The 18,295-nt window shown below is 49.2% G+C and overlaps 1 protein-coding gene across 5 annotated transcripts in view; it reads left to right on the plus strand.

Moving 5' to 3' along the window:
* The window catches only part of TUB (TUB bipartite transcription factor), a 132,008-nt gene that overhangs the window by 60,075 nt on the left and 53,638 nt on the right, over positions 1 to 18,295 (plus strand). The window contains exon 1 of one of the 5 annotated variants that reach the window (XM_031942414.1): positions 5,984 to 6,288. The exons of the other annotated variants lie outside the window; for them this stretch is intronic. Coding sequence (XP_031798274.1) covers positions 6,251 to 6,288 — 38 coding nt within the window. The 5' untranslated portion in view covers positions 5,984 to 6,250. Of the gene's footprint in view, positions 1 to 5,983; positions 6,289 to 18,295 lie in introns of those variants that run through there. 5 annotated transcript variants of the gene reach the window in all.

The raw sequence follows: 18,295 nt of genomic DNA on the forward strand, positions 1-18,295 counted from the left end.
CAGAGGTCAACTCATCCAATCCCCTGCTTTCAAGCATGATGCAATTATAGCCCTACCCATATTCTTATGGGTCCTGTCTTTTCTCTAAACTAAGGATTCATGGAATTGTAGACTTTATCCTTAAAGCTCAAGCAGTTTAATCTCCAATTTTTAAAATAATAATGCTTCACCTTCCCCTTTCCCTCAAGAGAAGTGACTTTCCAAAGATCTCTTAGGCAGTAATATTCCAACTCAAGTCCGACCCCAAATCTAGTCTTCCTTTCCCCACACCACAAGTATCTCCAAGAGAGAGATTTCCCAGCCCTATGACGGCCTCCTTCCCAACAGTTTTTAAGGATCAGGAAAGGCTGGTTTTTGCCTCTTTTCCATTTCTGGGAGCTAGATGATTTTAACACTTCATTCCATCCTAAGGATTCAAGAGGAAGGAGAGGGTTGAGTCCTGTGTAGTCAAGCAGGCAAGAATTCTTTAGGATCTTGGGATGCACTGGGAGCAGATGGTGTCCAGAGGGAGGAAGGTCTTTGACGTTCAGAGATTTAGGGCTGGAAGGGACCAGAGATTACACAGTTCAAACCTTTACTATATGAACTAAACCAGAAGTTTACTGAGTTGCCTAAGATCCCACAGATCATATTGAAAGTTGCAGAAACTTGGGTTTCTGACATCACCTTTAGGGCTCTGCATTGACCCATGTTCTCTTGGGACAAGAAGACACGGCCCTGGTCACATCACATCTAGGATTCTGTGTTCAGTCTTGCACATCACACATCAAAGCAGGTATGGACTTGACAGGATCTCATAAGTATCAGGTGAAGGTGCTGACATGATTTAATTTAGAGAAGAATAAAGGAAGACGAGGAATTGTGGGCTTTTGGACCTAGAGGGCACATTATTTTTGTCTTAAGTTTTTAGTGATGTTTTGTTTCTTTCCTCATGATAATTATATTAAGTATCCCTCCCCCTTCTTCTTTCCCTCCCAGAGAGCTATCCCATGTAAAAAGGGTATTTTTTTTAAGATAAAGGGAAGAATGAGCATAATTGATATATTCAAAAAAAAATTCAAAAACCTGTGCAAAGTGTGACACCTGTGTCTCCTTCATCTCCATGAAAGGGTGGGCTGGGCGTGTCTCCTCATTTCCCATTTAATCTTAACTTGATTTTTTTTTTTTTTTTTTTGGCTGATGCAACTGGGGTTAAGTGACTTGCCCAGGGTTATACAAGCAGACAGTGTTCAGTGTCTGAGGTCAGATTTGAACTCAGGTCCTCCTGACTTCAGGGCTGGTGTGACTTGATCTTTATCATTTGTTATATTCATTTTTTAACTTTTGGTGTGTGGTTCTTCCCACTTACATTGTTGTCATCAGGGTATATATTGTTTTCTTGGTTCTGCTTACTTTACTCTTCATCGGTTCTTCTGAATCTTCTCATGATTCTCTGTTCACACACTTATTACACAATGCAATCCCATCACATTCATGTACAAAAGTATGTTCAGCTGTCCCCATTTGATAAGTATCCATGCTTCCAATTCTTTGTTATCACAAAAAATATGGTGCTACAAATACTTTTGTGTATATGGAGACTTTCTTCTTATTGATAGCTAACAGGGACACTATTTAAATTATACTTTAATCACCCATTTTTTAGATGATGTGACTGAGGCTCAGAGAGAAGTGACTTAGTTAAGGTCACATAGCTTGGAAATGGCAAAGTATGGGAGCCTCGGAGCCCAGTCTTTCAATAGTCTTTTCCTTCTGCAGAACTATCTGCCTTTATTTGCCGTCTTTGAATGAAAATCTGGGGGCTGTCATATGGAAGAACAATGAAACTCCCACTGCTTGGCCCCAGAGGCTAGTGCAGTGTCTGGCTAGGGGTTTAGATGAAAAAGAACGAGCCTCTGCAGGTTTGACTGAGACTTGAAGCCAGAAAAGCGGACCCCGGGCTTTGTGCAGACCTTACCCCCTTGCAAGGCAGGCGGAGGAGGAAAGAGAAGAGAATCTTAAAGGATAAGAATAAATGTCCTACTTTGCCCCCGGGGAAATTGGGCTGTTGGCTGTCTTCTTCAAATGATTCATCTTAGGTCTGCTCACTGTATGCCCTCAGGGACTGATCTAAGCAGTTGACAGATAGTCAGTCAACAAAAATTCATTTAGCCCCCGTGCTTTTTGGGTTGCCAGGGCATGGAGGGAGACAGAGAGGCGATATTGCCCTTGTTCTGGCTGCATCTTGTCATGGGAGATAGGACATACATGCACAGACAGAGTGGGAAATTACTTGCAGACTGCTCTCCCTAAGTGCCCGGGGACTGGTACAACTAAGTATTATGGGATTTGAGAAGAGAGATAATTGTGGGCTGGGGGTGGATGGGAAAGGAGTCAGGGAGGCTTTCTTGGAGGATGTCTAGAGTTAGGTCTAGGTGCAGGTGACAAGGCAGAAGTTGCCAGGGTTGCGTGTGGGTGCCGAGAGATCAGAGCAAGCCCTGGCACTGGCCACACATGCCCAGTAAGGGAACAAGGAGCAGGGCAAATTGCTCGGTACGTTTGCAAGTGACTGGTGCACATTCTACAACATGGTGGGGGATCCCATCGAGAGGGATTAGGGGATCGGTGCTGATTCCATAATACAGTGAGGAGGAGGAGGAAGAGGGATGAAGAGAGGAGAAGGCTTTCTCTGGCAAATGCTTTTGAAAATCCAACAGCTTTTTTTGTCTGTTCTCCCCACTTCCATCGTGTACTTACCAGGCCAAGGCTGATTAACTAAAGTCAGTTGAGGCTAGTACTGGGGAGAGAAAGGTTGGTTTATTCAGTCATAGCACTTCATCTGCTATGCCAGCTGCCTCCCTAACTGCTGCCCTGGCTTTGGGGATCCCTCGGTAGTATGGGGTGAGGAGAGAAGGGAGAAGGAGCCCTGAATGGCCTAGACCCATTTGGACAAGAAGTGAGGGCACTATATTTGTCCCTTAGGGAGAGGAGGAATTACATGGTATCATTCAGTGTTTCCATTACAACAAATAAATAGGATCCTCCTCAAGAAGGAAGAGGGGATAATCCTGTTATCCTCTTCTGGATGAAGAAACTGAGTCCTGGAGAATGATAATGGCTCAAGGTAACAGTGATTCAACAGGATTTATAAGGCTAGAGCTTGCATTTCTGTTCCATGATCTTTCCTTTGGCCAGACAGATGATGTCTTTTCCACATGAGTTATAAAGTCTGAGAATCAAGTCCTATTTTTTTGCATTAATTAGCTTGGGTGACCTTAGATAAATAATTTCCTTCTCTAGACTTGTTTTTTCATTTGTAAAATGACTAGGTTGGTCTTGAAGGAGAGAACATTTGGTATTTTATAGTGGAGATTCCTTTAATACACTGGAGTAGTCAAGAGGACTGAGAGATTCTTTCCAGTTCTCAAAATTGTCGATTTGGGTTTTTTTTTTTTTTTGATTCTGTGATTAGATGATTTCTAAGATTTCTATTGTAATGCCAAAAGAAACTGAGCAAGACAGATATTAGAGACCAATTCAATAGTTTATTAAATGGAGAGAAATACTGGGACCAATGGATCCCTAGACTATCATCTCAAAGAGTCTAGTATCGGGACAGCAAGCCTTTTATGGAATAACAAGAACAATGACATAATGCAGACACCTAGGTGGGGATAACCTCATAGATGGAGGTTACTGATATTCTAATGACATTAAGGAATGGCTATAAAACCTTTATCTCAACCATTAAGAGGGGACAGTCATAACCTAAGGAAGAATTATGAAATAGGACAAATGGAGGAACTGGTCACCCCATTAAAAGGGAACTTTGGCATTACATTATCCGTTCTAACATTCTGTAAGGCTCTTCCTTCTGGCCACTCTCTCCTCAGGCTGGGGCTGTATCTGCTTGGGGAACACTCATAAAGTTTCTGGGGGGAAGGAATCTTAGAGAACAGTTCTTAGATTTCAGGGAGTCCACAATTTTAGAAGGGAAAAAATTAAAATTGCAACTTTATTTTCACCAACCTGTGATTTTCCTTGTAATTCTGCATATTTTATTTAACGTATTTAAAATATTTTCTGAGAGGAGATTCAGGCACTCAGACAGCCAAAGGAGTCCATGACACACAAAAGGTCAAGAATGCTTGGTTTAGTCTAATTTCTTCATTTTGCAGAGGAGGAAATGGGGGCCTGCCAAAATAGAATGATTCGGTGGGGAGATACAGCCAGTAAGTGGCTGAGCCAAGGTATGAACCCAGTCAATCAGAGGATTTGGGTACAAATCCTGACTCCACTACTTGGTAATTAGACATTCTCGAATGTCTCTTATCAACAAATATATGACTTTTCTACTTAATCACATTGCCATCCATCCATTTGACAGGACTAATTTTTTCCTCAATAGTATTTTATTTTTCTTATTATATGTAAAAGCTTTCAACATTTATTTTTATAAGACTTTTGTGTTCCAGATTTTTTCCCTCCTTCCCTTACTTCCCCCTCCCCAAACCAGCAAGCAATCTGGTATAGATTATATATGCACAATCATTTTGAACACATTTCCATATTTGTCACGTTGTGAAGGAAAAATCAGAACAAAAGGGAAAAAACACGAGAAAGGAAAAGCAAACAAAGAGGTGAGAATATCTGCATTTAGTCCCCTTGGTTCTCGCTCCGGATGCGGATGGCGTTTTCCATCCCAAGTCTCTGGGAACTGCCTCGGATCACTGCTTTGCTGAGAAGAGCCAAGTCTGTCACAGTAGATCCTCCCCCAGGCTCGCTGTTACTGTGTACAAGGCTCTCCTGGTTCTACTCGCTTCCCTCCGCATCAGTTCGTGCGAGTCTTTCCAGGATTTTCTGAGCTCAGCCTCTCATCATTTCCTATTCCATGCCATTCATGTTCCCCAGCCGAGGCGTCCCCTCCGTTTCCGATTCCTCCGAGGTGCCTTTATTCAGCAGGCACCGAGTGCAGGACGTCCTTCTGTGCCAGGGGATCCGAGGGCACGGATTTAGATCTGGGAGAGGCCGGGGGTCCCGCGAATCCGGACCTCGCCTTTTCTCTGCGGATGGCTGGCTGTGCTGCCCCATAGTGTCGGGTTATCCTTGGCGGGGTCCCCAGACTCAGGAAAGGAACAGGGCACCTCGTTTCTACATCTGTTTCAAGGACCTGTGGTCTTTTAGGTGTGAGCCCCCCCCCCCTTCTCCCTCCCCGCCCCTTCTCGAAAGTTGGCCCTTCGGTTCTGCATCTGGTCCAAGCTTGCCGTGGCCAGACGGGCTCGCCCCTCGGACCTTACTTCCCCCAGCCCCCTTCTTCCCTCCGTGCCGTTCCCCGGGACCCGCCAGGGCCAGCAAGTCTGCCGAGGGGCGTCAGCGTCCCGGGGGGACGGGGGTTCGGGGGAGCAGGGCTTGCTAAGGGGCGCGCGGCCCGGCCCTTGGAAGCCGGGACCGGGCTCCGGTTTCCTGACCCCGGCGTCCCGGCCTCCGCGGACCTCGCCCTCGCCCCTCCGGGCTCCGCAGAGATGGGGCTGCGCGAGGTTTTGAACACGGAGCCGGGGGCGGGGGGGAGCGGGGATTATACGGTTCCGTCCATTTCTTACACCCAAACGTGCCGCGTCCGGCCGGGAGCTGCGCGCGCTGGAGGTGGAGGGGCCCGGGGTGCTGGCCCCCCGCCAGCCCATCCCCCATCCCCTCCATCGTCGCCCTCCCTCCCATCCGCGACCCTCTCTCCATCCCCCCGGGCCCTGCAGGGGAGGGCGGGGAGGGGCTGCGGCTGGGGGGGAGCGGGGGGCGCGTCCTGCGCGAGCGGGCGGGGGCGGGCGCACCGAGCGGATCGGGGCGGGGCGCGCACACAGACACGGACACACACGCGCGCCCACAGACTCACACTCAGCCCGCCCGGACGCCCAGCTCCGGCCTCGCGCGCGCTGCCCGGGGACCCCCGCCTCCCCCGCGGCCGGGCCCGAGCGCCCCTCGGCGCGCCCCGCAGCCCCTCCCCCGGCCCATGCGGCCGCAGCCCGGGCCGGAGCCGGAGCCGGGGCCGGGGCCCGGGGAGAAGGCAGACGGGCCGCGGCGGGAGTGAGCCCGCGGCGGGACTCAGCCCGCGCCCCCCCTCGAACTGTCCCCCGGCAGCCCGCCGGCGGACGATGCGGAGGCGGCCCGGGCGGAGCCCCCGGGAGCTGAGCAGGGCGCGCGAAGCAGCCCCCCGAGGCCCCGCCGGCCCGGGGCCCCCGCCTCCCCAGCCGCCGGCGGCCCGGCCCCCCCGGGAGACATGACCTCCAAGCACCACTCCGACTGGATCCGCTACAGGTACGGGGCCCCCGCCGCGTCCCCGTCCCCCTGCGGCCCGGCCGGGCACGCGGGACCCCGGGGATGGGGGGGACGCCCTGGCCGATGGCCGCGAGCCGCGCACTCGGGGGGTCCGGGGTGCGCTGGAAAGAGCCGGCTCGGCTGTGCTCTGCCGCCGGGTTTCTTCCTCCTCGAGACCACGGGGGACCTGGGGGTCTCAAAGCCCTCCTAGAGCTGAACTCTGTGACCCCTCTCCGGGAGGGAGAAGGATAGGAGATTAAGCGAGAAAATGGGGAACCCCTCCCCCCACTGCGCCCGTGGTTGTGGCAGAATGAGGCTCCCTCCAGCCGAGGGACGGACGCAGGTTCTCGGAGAGGTGCGGGGGAAACGCTGCTCACCCATTCATAAACTCGGGCTCTGAGTGGGGAGTTATTCTACCCCGCCCCTCCCTCCGCCGGACCCCAGCGGGGAGCCGCGTGCAGGACCCAGGCTGGGCTTTCTGCCCGCGGAGCCCGAGCCGCGCGCCTGGAGCACCCCTCCACCTCTGCCTCCGCTCTCCCCTCCATTCGGGTCCAGCCCCCACCTCGCTGCTGCTGGCGAGGAGAGCTGATTATGGCCATGTCGCCATGGCAGCCCCCTCTCCCTGGCCTCCCATTGGTTCCTCGTTGCCATGGACTACAGAGTCAGTCTCCCTGCCTCTCCTCCAGAAGCATGTGCGTCAAAGGTGCTGGACACCGAGGAGCTGCTTGCCCAAGGGGGTCCCAGGCCTTGTGGGGAGGGGAGAGGGGATGCTTGGGACACCTGCCCCCTCAGGCGCAAGGACGCGTGAAAGTGTCTGGTTCTATCCCCAGCCTGCCACAAGGCAGCCAGGCTTGGGATAGAATTAGGATCCCCTTAGCCCCTCGGAATATATCTAGAGTCCTGTCCCTTTCCTTCTTTACAAAACTTGCTCCAGGGAGCCGTTCTGATGATATTTACCACCTCCAGACACAAAGCTTTCTAAGGTATTCTCTAGCAGAAACCAGTTAGAAGCACCCAGAGGCTTCTTAAAGCCAGATCTGTCAGCAAACCTCTTTGGGGTGAATTTAAGGGGCTCTCTTCTCTTTCCCCAGGCTCGTATGGAGCGGGAAGCTTTTCCCTCGTGCTTTTAGGGCCGATTCTAACTGCAGGCACCCCCCCATCCGCCCCAACTGTTCCCCTCCCCAAGCCATCGAAACTCTCATAGGACACAGTCACCTTCAGATTCAGGAATGGAGTTGCTCACAGGCTCACACGTCCCGCCATTTAGCACGGTCCCACATCTGCTCCCTCTTTTGACTCCTCTGGCCTGTGAATCTAGAGCCTGGCCAAGTCATGCCCCTCTGAATAGAGGGGGGAGCTGTTCCTACAAGGGAACATTTTGCTTCTGAGAACCCCTTGGATACCAGTTCTCCTGTTGTCCTGGCCTGACAGCTGGGGGTTAGACAGTCATTGAGGAAGCTGGGCCAGGCCTGGGAGGGTGGCGGGGGAGGCTTCCTTATTCCTGTCCTCATTCCTTGCCCGTCTGGCCCTCACCCCTCAACCACAGAAGCAGTCAGGACTAAGGAATGAATGGGTGAGCTCTTCTTGGGTGCCAGCTGCTGCTGGGACTCAGTCAATTGTGGGGGGCAGTGTTTTTCGGAAGAGGAAAGGTCTTTCCGAGGTGATTGTGATCGCCAAAAATGCTTTCAGTCTCATTCATTGAGGCTCTGGTGTGGGTTTGGAGAATCTGGAGTGAAACTATTTTGGAGGGGGGGACAAATTCCTGAGAAGTCTTTTGATTTGGGGCTCACACCTTAAGTACTGGTTCTGGGTAAGCTCAGGCTTGGATAGTAAAACCTAAGTGCTTTGAGCATTGAGACACCTTATACATCTGGTCCCCCAAATTCAGGGCCCTCTGTTATGGGAAGCAAAATCTGATCCCCAGAGAGGATATTCTAAGGAGGATAGCCTCCCATTTCCTCTTCCCTGTACCCTTTTAGAGAAATGAAAAAACAAAAGAAAAAACAAGATGGCAGAAATGATGATTGAGAATCTTTTTTTAGGGGGAGGGGGAGGGAATAAATTCAGAATAAGATGGAATCTGTGTAGAAAGAGAAACCAGTAATCCCAATATAGCCTTAGCAATGTGACCCTCCCTTAGAGAGAGAGCGAATCTTGGTTCACCTTGTCCTGTAGCAGGATAACGCCCCCAACAGTCCAGTACCCCCAGGGTACCCCACTGCTAAGAACCCAGTGGGGGATATTTGTTGCCCATCTAGCTTCTCCAAAGAGTTTCTTTCCTTTCTTATTTCTGATGATCTTTGGCTTGAGAGTGTTTAGTCCACACCCTTCACTCTTCTCCCACACTACCCCTCCCTTCCAGAGCTGGACATTAGCAGATGCTACTTTAATTTAGCGGAGATAAATCCTGGCTTCAGAGCTTTCCCAGGGAATTAAAGGAGAAAGAGTTGTAAAACAAAACCCATTTCAGAAGCTTAAGGTTGTCAAGTTGACAAAGAGGAGGAGAGATCCTTCTTAGCCAATCCCAGCTGACTGGGCAGAGATGCCCTGTAAGCAGACTCTGAAACTGGACCTCCCTTTAGATGAAATTGGGACTCGCACTGGCATCCCAAGGTGTCTCTGTTCACTGCTTTTAACTGGCACGACAGCTTACATTTACGTGGCAAAAGTTCAGAAGGAGAACCCCAGGTTTTTTTTTAACCCCACTCTGAAAGTCAGTGTGGTAAAAATGGAAAAACCACCAGACTGGGGGATTTCCATGTGCTAGAGTATCCTCTGATCTCTGTAAGGGTATCCTGTTCTCCTTGTACAGAGGAGACCCAGAGGAAGTGCTACAGCCGTGACTAAAATTATTCTCCTCCATACTCTCAAGTCCATTGTAACTCACCAGATCTCAGCATTTTAGTAGAAAGGCCCCGCCGGGGCCTCCTTCTGAACCTCCTATAGAAGCTTGTCTCCTCACTTAGGATCTATGTAACATTCATTCCATCCACAGAGCTGGAGGGGTCGAAGGTGGGTCCAGTGACCTGTTCGTTATCCCCGTTCGCTGCCCACCCTCATTCATTCATGTTCACATGTTGAAGATTCACGTCTCAATTCTTTTTTCCCTTCTATCAGGGAGCCACCCTTCTTAGCCTCCTACCTTACAGTAGTGCAATGACTTATATACTATAAGAATACAGAATTCCCACCCATGGTGAGAGAACTGTTTCTTGGGGTGGGAGACTGTGAAATGAGAGGACAGTGAGAAGGTGCCCATTGAGAACTTCTTTGGCTAGCAGAGGGACATTCCCAAGAGTGATGACTGTCCCCACTTTTTTCTGCCCCACCCCTACACTCTCTATTGAGTCTAACTGTTGTACCACAAATCACATTATGATGATCTCCCCTTATCAGGGGATATCCAACCCAGAAGCCTCTGGGTTGCTATGTGAACTCCTCATGGATCCATACCACATTCATTTTTGTCCTTAGTACTAGGTGGTTCCTAGTCCATAATTTGGCTTTCATTCTTGGTGATAAAAGGGAGGTGAAGTGGACTTAAATGAGGGAGGGCTGTGCAAAGTCAGCAGTCTCACCTTCTTCCTGGAACCATCTGGGCTGAGTGACTAGATATAGATCAAGATGACTGGAGATAGCAGTGGGAGACCTTGGCTTCTTCAAGCTAAGGATTTCAGCAGGTCAGTTGGACTGAGGTAATGCCCAATGATGAAGGCTAGGTAAGATTGAGACAAAGAATGGCCTTTTTACTTAGACCTCCCCAAAATCCAGTCTGAGGGGGAAAGACCCTCTGCAGTTTCTCCTCAACAGTTGCTCCTTACATTCACTGAGTCAATTAGGGCCCAAACTATGACCACCTGGGGCTTTTTGAAATGCTTGCTCAATGATTAATGATGGAGATAATGAATCCTTTTGGTGGAGGTGGGGCAGTGTGAGTAAGGTTCTGGATTTGGAATCAAGAAGACCTCAATTCAAATCCCATTTCAGACACTTAAGCAAATCATTTAGCCTCCACCTACCTTAGTTTCCTCTTGTGTAAAATGTTGGACATTATGGCTTCTAAGGACCCTTTTTAAGGGCAGCCAGGGGGAGAAATGGATAGAGTGCCAGAAGGCAGAAAGACACATCTTCCTAAGTTCAAATCTGGCCTCAGACACTTATGAGTCATGTGACTTTGGGCAAGTTTCCTGTTTGCCTCAGTTTCCTCATCTGTAAAATGAACTGGAGAAGGAAATGGCCAATTACTCTGGTATCTTTGCCAAGAAACTCCCAAAAGGGGTCATGAAGAGTCAAATGTGACTAAAAATGTCTCCAAATCTCAACAAGGTCCCTTCCAGCTTTAAATTTAGTGATTTAATGCATGGGAGCAGGCAGTGTCACCGTGCCAAGGAGAAGATTCTGAGAGTGTAGATAATTAGTTTTTTTCAGAGAGATCCCCACTTTTTGGCCCTTCTTATTTCTCACTGGCCCTCCTTTGGGAGATGTCTTCTCTCCACTGAGGTAATCACAACTTTTGCATCTTAACAATGTCAAAGGCAGCATCTCACCTGGAGGGGGAATGGGGGATGGCAGGACCCTGCATATGGGAGAGTTGAGGCAGGTGCTGGTAGCCCACAAAGTGGGGGGAGGACAGGACAAGGTTAGGGAAGCTCAGGATGCCTTTTTGGGCTTCTCCCTATGGGCTGAGGGCTGACACTTTGCCTGCCCCATTCTAGCTTGTGGAAAAGAAACCTTTCTGCTGTTTGAGGGAAAGAGTTGTTGTTTTTAAAATTAAATAGTATTTTATTTTTTCAAATACACACAAAGCTAGTTTTCAACAATCCCTTTTGTAAAACCTTGTGTTCCAGTTTTTTCTCCCTCTCCTCCCCCTTCCCTTCTCCCCAAGATGGCAAGCAATCTAATATCAATTTTTTAATGGAAACACAGATTTTGGTTATCTTTCTCACCCCTTCTGTGAGTGTTTTCCCCAGTTTGTTTCAACCTTCCCTCCTTCTGCATCTCCCATCAGCTTTGACATCTCCATGACCTCAGGTGCCAGCCTTTCACTGCCTCCAGCTCTTCCACAAGCAATCCTTTCCTCTGACTGGGTCTGCTTGGCAGCTGGTGCTCCAGCTGGACCTTCACAGCACTTGTAGCTTGACCGTGGGTGGCACCTTTGTGGGCATCAGGAACCTGAGATTTTAATCTGGCAGCTCTGCTGGGAGCTAACTCCCAGAATGACCTTACAAGTCCCTGCCCTCTTTGTCAGATGAGAGGTTTAGACCAGCTCTTCTCAAAGGACTGCCCTTTTGGCTCTAGCATGTTCTGATTTAATGAGCTTGGGGTCTGCAGCTGGTCCCCCTCCTCCCTGGCCTTCAGACCATTTCTATGGTGGGTCGCTGGGATAGGCCCTTTGGGATATACTTGTAAAGTCACTCAGGAGTCTGGGGTTCACGTGGCGTCTCTTAATGGTGTGGAGTTTTGCTCCCTTCTTTGACTCAATTCAGCAAAAACTCATTGAGTGCCTACTGTGAACTGAGCACCCAGGGTACAGTGAGACAGAAAAGGCTCCGTCCTTGGGGGCTCACTGCTTCCACTGCAAACTCACGGGTAAAGAAGTTTGAGCTTTAAACCCTAGAAGGTAAATCCAACCCTCTAATTTTATAGGTGGGGAAGCTGAGACCCAGAAAAGGGGGAGGAATTGACACGGTCCTGGTAGAACAGAACTGGAGGCAGTTTTGTTTTGGACAAGGAGCTGAAAGTTCCAGGCTCTGGGAGCGGAACACGGCATGTGGTGGAGCTAACTTTCCTGTGACTGGCACTCCCAGGGGCATTCTTCCCTTGGAAAGCGCCCGTGATGCCAACCACCTGCCCTGTTTTCCCTGGGATTGTTTCATTTCGAAGCAAGGAGCCCCAGGAAAGCAGGCCGGGGAGCGGGGTCGGGGGCTTAGGGGTTCCGCTCCTCCTGGAGCCTGGAGCTCTGCTGTTTCTAGTGGTTTTAAATAAATGGGAGCACCACTCCACGGCACTCTCCCCGTGGCTCCTCGGCTGAGACCAAAAATAAACCTCCAGCCCTTTCCTGGTGGAGCGTCTGCATGTCCGTGGGGGTGGCAGGTGGCCAAGGGAGGCAGCCGGGCGGGGTTCCCGGAGCAGACTCTAGGAAATGACCGGTCCGGGCCCTCCTTCCAGTGCCAGAGTCCCCCTCTGAGGTGGGCAGTGAGCCCGATCCAGAGCATCTTGTTCCTTCCTTGCAGGCTTGTCTCTGGGCTTGGTGAGGGTCCTTGTAGACACCCCCTGTTTGAAGATGTAAAGAACCCCACCGCTCCTCCGTGCCTTCCCAAAGGGCTTCTTTCTTTGCTGATTTCTACAACTCTGATTTCCCCAGACCCTAAGAGAATCAAAATGTGTCCTTAGACTTCGCATTAACCAACTTGCCTCTTTCTTTGTAATTCACCCAATATATAATTGGGGTTTAAAACCCCCAAATCTCCTGAACTTCTCTTCCCTGATCTTTAAAATGGGGACAACCATATTCTCAATAGCTGCCTCCTCCGCTTGTCGTGAGCTCCTGCAAAGTCCTGTATTGATTGAATCTGAGACAGTAGTTTCACAGAGACTTGGGAGCTCTATTTGAACCCCCGGAGCTCGGCCGCTGCTGCCGCTCTGGCCCTGGGCCAGCAGCCTCTTGAATGAATGGAGACCAAGAAGTTCATTTCTGGACTCTGGACTAACTTCGGCCTGTCTATAGACCTCAAACTTGCCATGTGATTTGTGCCCCTTAAAGCTAAACCCGCCACGTGATTTGTGCCCCTTAAAGCTAAACCCGCCACATGATTTGTGCCCCTTAAAGCTAAACCCGCCACGTGATTTGTGCCCCTTAAAGCTAAACCCGCCACATGATTTGTGCCCCTTAAAGCTAAACCCGCCACGTGATTTGTGCCCCTTAAAGCTAAACCCGCCACGTGATTTGTGCCCCTTAAAGCTAAACCCGCCACGTGATTTGTGCCCCTTAACGCTAAACCCGCCGTGTGATTTGTGTCCCTTAAAGCTAGCCTCTCAGGATTTCCTACATTTAAAAAAAATCCTGTTTCTCAGCTTAATGGGGAAAGGAAAATTGAGGAAGGGGGAGGGAAGCTGGCTTCTTGAACCTTCCACCCAAGTCCAACTTGGCAGCATCCCTCACCCTATTAACTTTCAAGCCCTGCTCTTGCCTGCTCAAGCCAGAGACATGGGAGACACAGGCTGGGTCCAATGAGACATTTTGCACCTGTCGGGCCCAGCTGCCCGATCCAGCTACTTCCCCTCTTCATCAGTTGATGAGTCATCCTCAGGTTGGCAGTACCCACTGGGGGAGTGGCCCTTTCCTAGAATCCCATTTCACAGCTTTGCAATATCTCCGGGCCTTCAGTCCCAAGTAACGGCAGCCAATTCCCACCCCCAGTAAGAGAAAGGACCCTCTGTTACAGGGGCAGCTGGAAAATTTAGAACTGGCCTCAAAGATTTAGAAAATGCAGTCCCTTCTTCCCGCCAACCCCTCTCGGTTTTCTTGGCGACTTAACCTCAGCCATATTAATACCCTCTCTACTGCTGCGATATAAAATTAATTTTTTTGCCTTAGATCTGTCTTTTAATTGGTGTGGGGAACTCCAGCTAAAGAATCGCCCTTTTCCAGGGAAAATCATTAAAGATGGGGAAAATTATGTCCAATATCACTCAGCCAGTGTGTGAATTAACTCAGATCTTCCCAAATCTGGGCCCATTTCTCCAGCCATTCCTTATAGTGCTATCTTGAATCATCATCATCAGAAGCAGCAACATCTCAGTGTAGTAGAAAGAGAGCTGTTTTTAGACCCACGTCTGATGCATACTTAATTGTATGACTTTCTTTTTTTCTCTTTCTTCCTCCCTTCCTCCCTCCCTCTCTCCCTTCCCTTCCCTCCTTTCTTCCTTCCCTCCTTCTTCCCTCCTTCCCTCCCTCCCTCCTTCCCTCTCTCCCTTCTTTCCTCCCTCCTTCCTTCCTTCCTTCCTTCCTTCCTTCCTTTCTTCCTCCCTTCCTTCCTTCCTCCTTTCCTTCCTTCCTTCCTTTTTTCCTTCTTTCCTTCCTTCCTCCCTTTCTCCCTCCCTCCCTCCCTCCCTCCTTTTCCTCCCTCCTCCCTCCTTCTCTTCTTCCCTCCTTCTCTCCTTCCCTCCCTTCCTCCCTTTCTCCCTCCCTCTCTCCCTCCCTCCTTCCCTCCCTCCCTCCCTCCCTCCCTCCTCTCCTTCCTTCCTTCCTTCCTTCCTTCCTTCCTTCCTTCCTTCCTTTCCTTTCCTTTCCTTTCCTTTCCTTTCCTTTCCTTTCCTTTCCTTTCTTTCCTTCTTTCCTTCTTTCCTTCCTTCCTTCTAATTTAGTGACTGACCTAGGGTCACACAGTATTTGTTTATTTGAACTCATGGTCTCTTGATTCCAGGGCGTGTGCCACTTAGCGCTCCCTCTTCATTCACTTTAATTTCTCAGGGAACCTAGGCAGCTCTCAAACATTATAAATTTCAGAGAATTTTCTCTACAATGCAATCTCAAATCTAACCTTGACTCTATCCCATCATAATTCCTTGGAGCCTTCAGGTTCACAAAGTGCTTTTTTTTTTTTTTTTTAAACCACTCTGTAAGCCGGGTAGTGACAGCAGTAGGACTCCCATTTTACAAATGATTATTCTGGGAATCGGAGAGCTAAAATGATTTTGCTCATGACCACTTTGAGTTAAGTACCAGAGCTGGAGACTTGGAATTATCTTTCTTCTCTGAGTCTAAGTGTTCCTCTCCTGACATACAGTTTCTCTTCCAGAAAGAGCAGAGATTTCCTCTTCCAGGGAGGACAGAAATGTAAAAGCAGGCGATTCTGTCACACTCAGACATGAGCGTGACCTTGCAGTGATGGGCTCCTGACATAGAACAACTTTTGTCCCGGTCGGTTTCTGCTTGGTTTGCTGTTGTTGGTGGGGTTAAATTTGATTTTTTTTTTTAAAAAAATAACATTAATTTTTCCCCCCAATTGTACCTAAAACCAATCTTTAACACTCTTTTAGTCATTGGCAAAAAATTGGCATTGGGATTCTCATTCAGGCCCTATAATTCCAAAACCAGTCACCAAGGAATTTATGATGATCTCTCAGGGAAGGCTTCTCTTAGAGTTTCACTGTGCCCCAAATACATGGTAGTTTATATCAAGCAACCATATGCTCTCACAAGAACTGAGCATAATAACATGTATAACATAATATGTATTATATATGTAACAATAATATAAATAATAATAATAAATAATATGACCTCCTTCCTTCTCTCCCCTCACCACCTTTCTTGGGGACCACAAAGAGTATCTTATTTGCAGCCTGATGGGTTTTAGAGCTGGGTATTTGTCTTTCTGAACTGTGGCCTTCATTAAGTCAGAGGGAGGTCCCTAAACTTCCCAGCACTTCATAAAGCTTGATTGATTAAGCCGAGGAGCCAGGCCAGGCCAGTGGGAAACAGGGACAGGCAGACGACAATGGGATGCCCGATTTGGATAGTTGGTAAGCTCAGCTAGTCATTCCCATTGCAGGGGTACCAGGTGGGTTGGGTGCTGGGAGAACCTTGCAGGGGCAGGCACCTGTGGGTGCCCCTTTAAAAGCTGAATTGGCCTTTGGGACCCAGAACCTGATAGCTGACGCTATAATGCATGACCTTTTCTAGTCCCTGTTGCCCAAAGGTAAGCGTATGAACGTGGAAAAGCCTGTAGATTTAGTGTGAGAGGCAGGAGAGTCCTGAGTCCAGCCAGGATTCCTTTTCTTCCTCGTCTTGGCCAAGGAGGTGGTGGGGGGCCCGGGCTGGAAGCCCCAGCTTGTTCTATCAGTGGTAACTGGCCTCGTTGCTGACCTAATTAAAAAAGCCATTGCCTTCTGAAGATGTGGGTGTGGGGAGCTGCTAATGAGGAAAGGCAGGAAAAAATGTGGGAGGAGGCAGCTCAGCTGGGGAGAGGGAAGTAGATAGAGTGTTTGGGGGCTGCGGGAAAGCAGGGGGTCTGGCTGGGAATGAGCTTCTGCCTCATTATTTAGCTTATTTTCTTCCCAAGCTTCGTTCTTGTGTCTTGGATGTGCTTGGGTTTGCCCAGGCCATGCTCCTATTCACTATGACGTGTCTTGATTTCCCTGGGACATGCCATGACCCCTCCAGGAAATGCCATTTTTCTCTCAGGCAAAATTCTCCAAAAGAAGATATGCTTTTCTTTTTTTTTTTTTTTTTTTGCTGTTTCTTTTTCTCCACCCAGAGACCTGAGGTTGTTCCTTACCTGGTATGGTTTGGCAGGAGGCTCAGGTGGGTCGGAGGCACAGCGATAGCTGCCCGGTTCCCCAGGTTATCTCTCTGGTGTCCCATCCCTTCTCACACTGACCCAGCTGGCCACTGGCCCCGGGAATCAGTGGGGACAGGGTGGGGCTGATGGAGCTGCATCTTGGAGGTCATTGAGTCCAGCCCCTCATTTTGCTAAGAAGAAAACTAAGTCTCAGAGACTTTTTGAGAGATTCTACTCCATAAGCTTTCTTACCAAGTTCTTATAGGTCAGGGACTTGTCTCAGGGCCGAAAGGCCAAACTACAACCTGTTCTTAAGGAGCTTACATTCTAATAGACGTCTAGTAAGGGAGGCGGCCACTCCTAGTTGCTTCAGATGTTGCCCACTACCCTTCCTTTCCCAACTATCCAGAATACACGGGGGCTGATGCTTCCTGAGGAGAACTCGTGAGTGACGGCTAGGAGGAAGACTGAGACTGGAAGCTCTAGGGTAAGAGCCTGGCCTGGCTCACAGCTCAGTTTCTTTTGGTTTCCTTTCCCTCCCTGCCTTCTGCAGAATTTTACAAAGAGCCAGTCCCCTGGCTGCTCTCTACCCGAGGTACCCACTCTGAGGAAAGGCCCTGTGTTCTCTTCTCACCCGGTGATGGAGAAATGGATTTTCTCTCAGTTTGGAGAGCTCTGAGCTCCTGGGCCTGTGAAATCCCATTAAGGCAGGAAGGGAGGAACACAGGCTGGTGTTTAGTGAGCCCGAGTGTTTTGCCTTGGACGTGCCGTTCATCAGGTTCTTGCACATCCCCCAGAGGAGTGGCTTTTAATTGAATTCTTAGGAATGGGAGAAGAAGGAGCAAAAGCCGTTGAACGTGGGGTAGGGGAGAGGGAATAAGCAAGCTTTTTTAGGGGGTGGGGATAGACAGAGTGTGAATGGAGGAAGGAGAAAATGAGAGAGGGGGAGGAGAGAGGGAAGGGAAAATGAGAGACAGAGATGGAGCGATAAGGAAAAGGGCCAGCAAGAGGGAGACAGAGAGAGAGGGAGGGAGGGAAATGGATGGGGAGAGGGAAGGAGGGGAAGAGAAAGACCCAGAGGCAGAGAGAAAAGAGGGGGGAGGGAAAATAAGAGAGAGGAAAAAGGAGAGTAAGAGAAGGGGAAAAAGGAGAGTAAGAGAAGGGGAAAAAGAGATAGAGAAACAAAGAAAGACAGAAACAGGGGAGGGAGGAGGGAAAAAGATACACAAAAGAGGGAAATAAAAATAAGGGGAGAGGGAGGGAAAGGAGAGAGAGAGAAAAAAATTAGCACATTTGTATATGTTCTCTTCCTTTGAAGGCCAGTATCCCAGTAGAAGCTTTGATCTGTTGATTAATCAAGTGAATTATGTTTTCACACTTAGATCAAAGAGAGATAGAAAAAAGATCCTACAATCTCTGAACTAGAAGGGACCTCAGAGACCCCATGTACTCCAGTTCAAGAGCCATCTCCCAGGCACAAGAACCCTCTCTAAAATGTCTTTGTCAGGTGTTCTTCCAGCTCCCATTAGACATCATTAGAGACAGAGAGTCCAGTTCCATTTTTGAGCAGCTCTCTTCTTGTTCTGTCCCTTTCATGTTATCATCTTATCTTACCTCATTTGGTCCTCACAACATTCTCAGGAAGTAAGTGCCGTTGTCGTCTCCTTGTTACACACTGTAGAGACATAGACTTTTTAAAAAAAATTTTTATTATTTTTTTT

The sequence above is a fragment of the Sarcophilus harrisii genome, chromosome 6, assembly GCF_902635505.1.
Source record: "Sarcophilus harrisii chromosome 6, mSarHar1.11, whole genome shotgun sequence".
NCBI lineage: Eukaryota > Metazoa > Chordata > Mammalia > Dasyuromorphia > Dasyuridae > Sarcophilus > Sarcophilus harrisii.